Here is a 6,153-nt window from a genome sequence, read left to right as displayed (position 1 = left end):
AACCGCTGCAACTACATTAAGGATTCTGGATACTGCAGATAAAATGGTGAGTGAGAAGGTACCTTTGAAGCTGAGTGCCTAAGAGGTTAGAAAGCTGAGTGCCTAATTATCGTATGAAATAACTTGGTACCTGATGAGAAAGCTGAGAAATGAATCAGATGAGCTGAATTAGCAACAAAAAGATAAAGTCCCAAGCATTGGACCTCCTTTTTCAAATTTTTGTTTGGAGTTGTAATAGACTTATACGTTTTTTGGAGTAACCTCAGCAGAAACTTGGCAATCTCCAGACAACAAGACCTTGGTCAATGGGCTATCAACTATGTTGCATGCTATGGGGCAATTTTTATTTTCTTATGCGTTCTTTACTGACTACTGTGTATGTGATATTTTGCATCTGTATATTTATCTGATATTTGGTTCTTTTGCATTGGTATATATGGTTTTTCAAAATAGTTTAAACATAGACTGACAGTTACCAAAATCATGAACATATACAGACTTGCACCATTTTAGATATGCTAATACTTATACAATTAGTTTGGCGTAAAAACACGTGTGTATGCACGTGCATCATGCTAGTATATATATATGGCAATAGACTCCAAATGGCCTAATTCAATAAAAGAAGATTGTCCTGATCATAACCAAGTCATGGCTGGTCACTTCGACTTGAAAAGATACATCAAATTCAATTCAAAAGTCATGCATTTCGATTATGAGGGGGCGTCTGACAAAGATAAGGTCATATGGGATCTTTAGACTGGCACTGGTGATCCCTTCAGTCCAAAAGGAAAATGGAACATTACAGCCGACAACAGCTACATGCAATCACCTGAGGTAACCCTGCTGAGCACTGGTTTCAGTCCAAAAGGAAAATGGAACATTACAGCCGACAACAGCCACATGCAATCACCTGAGGTAACCCTGCTGAGCACTGGTTACAATGATCTTGATGTTCGAAACCTACAAATCTAAAAAGTTTATTTCTACTTTCTTAAATCTGAAATCGATATCCTGAATTTTACATATTCTGACATTGTGCTTCTGTTAGAAACAGCTTTATCAAGTAAACCTTGTGATCCATTGCCTTGGAAAGTATAGCGACATCTCAACCATTCCGAAATTTCCACCAAATAAAGGCCCTGAAGTCTATGGTGGTAAGCACTATGGACTACTCCTCCATGGATGATACTGCTGCAGCAAAATTCATTAAGGTCGTTGGACTGCAGAAATCAGGATCAGACATTGCAAATGAGTGTGCCATGGCAAATGGTAAGACATCCATATCAGGCCCAAATCATACATCTTAATTCTGATACTACTTTTCGATCCAATATCAATTACAAAAAACCTAATGGCTAAACTAATCCAGAAAAACATATATAAAATCAGACGCAAGTGATCCTCAACAAAGCCACCTGAATATTTTTTTGGGTACCCTATTCTTTTTCCGCCATTTCAATAGATACTACTTAAAAAATTATTTATTGATTAATGACATATCTTTTTCACAGGAGTGGAGCACCCTTGTACCTTGATATACAGGACTGCACACTGGAACTTTCCTGATCACTCTCCATCGGGGGTGCCCCTTGATTTGCTCTACTTTAATCGTTTTGTGTAAATTTATGATCCACATGCCTGATCCTCAGTCTCTTGGCTACAATACTTTCACCTTTGGTAAAAAATAAAAACACATGATATTACACTAATAGTGAACTCGATAAATTAAAACAATAAACGAAAAAACATCCCAAGTCTCATGTTACACTAGCACATTTTCATCTAACCAGAAAGGACAACTGACGAAACCTAATAATGAGTCTTTCGTAGGTACGAAGTTTGTCTCTCCATATGAAACTACGAAATTATACTACATTGATCAAATCACGTTAGTTTTTGTGTCAAAGAAAGTATGTGACCTATCAATGAGGAAATATCTAATTCTTTCCGACTTATTCTTTTCTCTACCGATACTAGTACCACACTTTTCTTAGTGATAGAGGTCACAAATCACAAGACAGCGATGTTTTTCATTCAATAGTTAAAATATGTGAAAGCTCCTACAGTCCTACTCTTCTATATCTTCCAAATCCTGCTGACTATATTCTACATTGTATCAAAGCTTTTCAGAGATGGTTAAGATCTATATTTGTTGAGAGCTATATCAGATGGAAGCTTCATCTGAAGATGTACAACAACATGACCCCTCAACGTAGAATCGACCAAGATTTTTCTGCTTGTACATTTGCAGTTACACCAGATAACTTATATGGTAGAGTCGAAAATGGAAACATTATCTTGAGGAAGGCAAATACATATAGCTTCTGCAAAGATGGTTTGAAAATCGCCGGCGAGATTTCTCCAGTGGAAACAGATGTTGTCATCCTTGCCACTGGGTACAAGGGTGACCAGAGCTGAAGAACATTTTTGCATCATCCGCCATTTCAAAAACACATAGTGGGATAAGCAAGGACAGCAATTCCACTGTACAGGTATTAAATTTCTAATTGTAGTCCTTAAAAAGCTCTATCTAAGATCAATGCCTGCACAAATTACTACTAATTACATGTTTTAATGCAAAGACTGTATACAACCTCAAATTCCACAGTCAGCAATAATTGGACACTCAGAGAGTTTAGCACATTTATATATGTCCGGGATGAGGTGTAGGCTAGCACATGTTCTTAAGGGTCCTGCAGTGGAAAAACCTAAACCCTAAACCCTAGAATAAAAAAGATGGAAAAAGATGTCCTGCAGTGGGAAAAGCACATGAAGCAGTGCGCTGGTGAGTTCTATCGGTAAGCTTTGCATAAACTTAGTGCAGATATGGTACAATGATCAGCTGTGCAAGGACATGAAATGCAACCCAAGGTGTAAGAAGGGATTTTTCACAGAATTATTCAATCCATATGGACCAATATGTGGACTACATAAATCTCTCTCCTTGTTGAGCCATATCTCTCCTCTCGAACTGTTAACGTTGTCTTTGTCTCTATGATAAGTTCAATATCTAAACCCAGACCACCTATTGTTCTTCCTCACCATCTAATTGCTTCCCAAGAGAAGGTCAATATAATTGGAGTTTATTATGTACTGAGGAAGCTAATATATTTCCACCAAATTAGGAGTCTTTCTTTTGGTTTTTTTTATAATCCTTTTCAATTTATTAGAATGAACCGGAAAGCCCACATCGGCTTTCATCCCATTCTCTCCGCAAGAACACAACAAGTGAAACACTAAGACTTCGATTGCATGACAATACGGTTGAACGGAAAAGGCTTCTCAGTGTTTCTAAGAAACTTTATTCAAGTTCAAGTTTCATGGCTTCATGGAAACACTTCATCCCGTTTCTGTTCATTGACATTGCCAAGCATCAACATGAGCACCCACCTCGCCATCTATTAGACACACCCACTTACATCAACCTTGTGTGTTGTTCACACTTTACTTCCCACCATTCCTCCTACGCCTACATTACCTCCTCTTCCAATTCCCAAGCATCTCTCCTCTACCAACGCTAACCACACCGGTAATAACCCATGTACCCTACTCCATTCTCTACACTACCAAACATGACCTGTATTTCCCACAATTTAGTGTAATAATTCTACACATTATTCTTTTTATTTCCAACTAGACTATAAAAACCACCCTAAAAATTCCTTCTGTCCAAATTTAACTAACATTCTTCTTAGATAATTGACTTCATAAAATTCAATTACAATAAAAATTATATTTAATCTCCACACTTTCATCAAAAACAAAAAAAACAAAAAAATCAAAACAAACAAACTCACCAATTTCAAATATCACCCAACAGGTTTCTCAAGTTGCTGAGAAGTCAAAGTAATCAAAGACTTCAACTTCCCAATCGCAGAAACTTTATCAGGTGGGCATTTAGATAAAGCAACTTTCAAAGAACAAAGTGCTTCATCTAATTTGCCAGATGCTAATGCAGCACACCCCGCTTTATACGCCTCATCCGCTAATCTCTCATCATGGTGCTTCCTCATCGATTCTTCATCAGAATTTGTACTTGTTTCTCCAGAAAAAGAGTTTATTTCTAGAAATGAAGTGGCGTGTGCGTATTCGATAGATGAAATGTTTACTTCTATTTCTGCCATGAGTGTTTCTGGTTTTGCAGGGATTGTTTTCACACTGTCGAATACGCTCCACTGTGGAACGTTGGAAGACGAAGCCATGGCCTTTTTTTTTTTGAAACTAACTTTTTAACCGTTTTATCGTTAATACCAGAATATCAAGTGGGCTGGGTATTTGAGTTAAGCCCGTTGGGCTTACTCGTTCGTCAAATGAACCCAGGACTTTATACAGAGAAAGGCTAACAATGGGAATCAATCGTTAATCGTATTTTAAGAGAGCATGAACCACATGGAAGAATAACAGATGACAATACTGCTTCAGGTCTCTTGACCAAATTCTTGTACCCTCCCTTATCTAATGTATACCCCATGTCCTCCAGTTCTGCAGAATCAATAACAAAGTAATCGCCGCATCTGCATTGGTAAAGGAGCTCCAATACATCTCCAGCATCTTCCAATGACATCTCCTCCAAGCCGATATCATCAGCAGTTTCTGTATCATGTCTTGAAGCCTTCAGCTCATGGTCATACAACTCACGGGACTTTGAGTCGCCGAGAACTTCCCAAGCCTTTTGTATGTTCAGAAACTTCTCTTGTAAATTTTGTGGTTGACCAGATGTCTCAGTTACCCTCTGTAACTTGTCAGGATGTGAATTGAGGATAGCAGACCTGTAGCCTGCACGAATCTCGTCATAATCTGCATCTTCCTTCACTGAAAGGATGTCATAGTGGGTTTTCTGGATGTTGCTCTTCCCAATGAGAAACATGATTTGATTCCTATAACCACACAGTGTTCCCTGCTGACTTGAGAGTGAATGCATACAACAGAGGAAAAGCCTAACAAGAAGACAATGCGATCTTCATTTGACCTACACAAAATAATTTGGTGTTATCACCGATTCGGAAGACATAACTGCTATGATTTACGACTGCTTCAACAAAGTGAAAATCATGTTCAAACATGACCAGTTAGTTTCACGAGTTCATGCATCTATCAGGATCATCTTGACAGCCCAAAGCAGAGAAACAAGCATTTGCCAAGAAGTACTTTGGAAGAAAATCACAGAAATTTGAAGTAGTTTTGACAGCTACATGGTCTTCTAACACTTGAGACGGGATTCTTTACCGCAAATGTACGCTAAAGTTTAAGCCTTTAAAAAGACGCTGGTACACATAAGTGACATTGAAGCACTCACACACGTTTATCAATATCTGAAACTGGTACAAAGTCTACGACGCGGCAAAATACCAAAAGTTGAGGCATATGACATTAATCAGTCTATGTGGCGTATCTGACACAGATACGTGTTGGAATCTCTTGTGTATTTCTAAATACTAGTGTGTGTGTGCAAAGTGGAGGAGATGAACAAATGGTATTCTCGCCACTTTAGTGCATAGTAGATAGTCCCACATTGGTTATCCACCACATCGGGTAGGGTTCGGGCCTGGGCTTGGGCTTACTGTTGTGGGTAGTGGTTTGACCAATAGCCTAAACTTGTTTTGCCTTTTTCTTGAGCACCAAGTTTCAGTGTTCTATTAGGAGTTGGTCTCTTTTCTCCTAACCTCTATAAATAGGATGTGAGTCCATAGAAAAATAGACTTGATCGAACTCAACTCGGAGAAACGAAAACTCAAACCAAATTTTCTTCTTCTCTTCTTCCCTTCCCGGCCAGAGAGAGTTATATTGTTGTTCTAGAGGGTAGTCTGTTCTAGTGCAAAGTCAGGCTGTTGTTAACCATTGAATCCTGTGAGGAAGACGCCACTGTTGCCTTTCTGCACCATTGGAATCCTGTGAGAGTTATAATGTATTCAATGCATAATTGCTTACCTTTATTGAGTGAACGTGTTGTTAGACGATGATTATAATTGTACTGTTGTGAAAATACATGTTAGATGAAGTAACTTGTAGCTTATATCCAATATAGCATATGTTAAAGTTGTGTAGCATGCTAGTTTTGGATATTAATCATCGTGGATTTACTTTAAACTTAATAATAGTTTATTGGTAAATTTTTCTAGTTGAAGACATTAATGGGTTGAGCCATTAGAT

The 6,153-nt window shown here is 38.2% G+C and overlaps 2 protein-coding genes across 2 annotated transcripts; one reads left to right on the top strand and one right to left on the bottom strand.

Moving 5' to 3' along the window:
* The first annotated feature begins 551 nt into the window (after window positions 1–551).
* Window positions 552–3,816, top strand: LOC147492305 (putative flavin-containing monooxygenase 1). The gene is made up of 4 exons (XM_086567464.1): window positions 552–1,272; window positions 1,515–1,621; window positions 1,981–2,407; window positions 2,586–3,816. The coding sequence occupies exons 1-4, from the start codon at window positions 1,152–1,154 to the stop codon at window positions 2,720–2,722; spliced, it is 792 nt and encodes a 263-aa protein (XP_086423590.1). The 5' UTR covers window positions 552–1,151; the 3' UTR covers window positions 2,723–3,816.
* A 387-nt stretch (window positions 3,817–4,203) lies between these two features.
* Window positions 4,204–5,355, bottom strand: LOC147492304 (uncharacterized). Its single transcript, XM_086566976.1, has one exon. The coding sequence runs from the start codon at window positions 4,922–4,924 to the stop codon at window positions 4,343–4,345; it is 582 nt and encodes a 193-aa protein (XP_086423102.1). The 5' UTR covers window positions 4,925–5,355; the 3' UTR covers window positions 4,204–4,342.
* Between the last annotated feature and the right edge of the window lie 798 nt (window positions 5,356–6,153).

This window comes from Coptis chinensis, chromosome 6, assembly GCF_015680905.1.
Source record: "Coptis chinensis isolate HL-2020 chromosome 6, ASM1568090v1, whole genome shotgun sequence".
Classification (NCBI taxonomy): Eukaryota; Viridiplantae; Streptophyta; class Magnoliopsida; order Ranunculales; family Ranunculaceae; genus Coptis; species Coptis chinensis.
This window is presented reverse-complemented; position numbering and strand designations above follow the sequence as displayed.

What these genes read in the sequence shown, in the direction of transcription:
- LOC147492305 (XM_086567464.1), top strand. Translation starts at nt 1,152, where the DNA reads ATGGTGGTAAGCACTATGGACTACTCCTCCATGGATGATACTGCTGCA. An exon ending in TGAGTGTGCCATGGCAAATG is followed by an intron (nt 1,273 to 1,514) that starts GTAAGACATCCA and finishes TCTTTTTCACAG; the next exon opens with GAGTGGAGCACCCTTGTACC. An exon ending in TCTACTTTAATCGTTTTGTG is followed by an intron (nt 1,622 to 1,980) that starts TAAATTTATGAT and finishes TACCGATACTAG; the next exon opens with TACCACACTTTTCTTAGTGA.
- LOC147492304 (XM_086566976.1), bottom strand. Translation starts at nt 4,924, where the DNA reads ATGCATTCACTCTCAAGTCAGCAGGGAACACTGTGTGGTTATAGGAAT.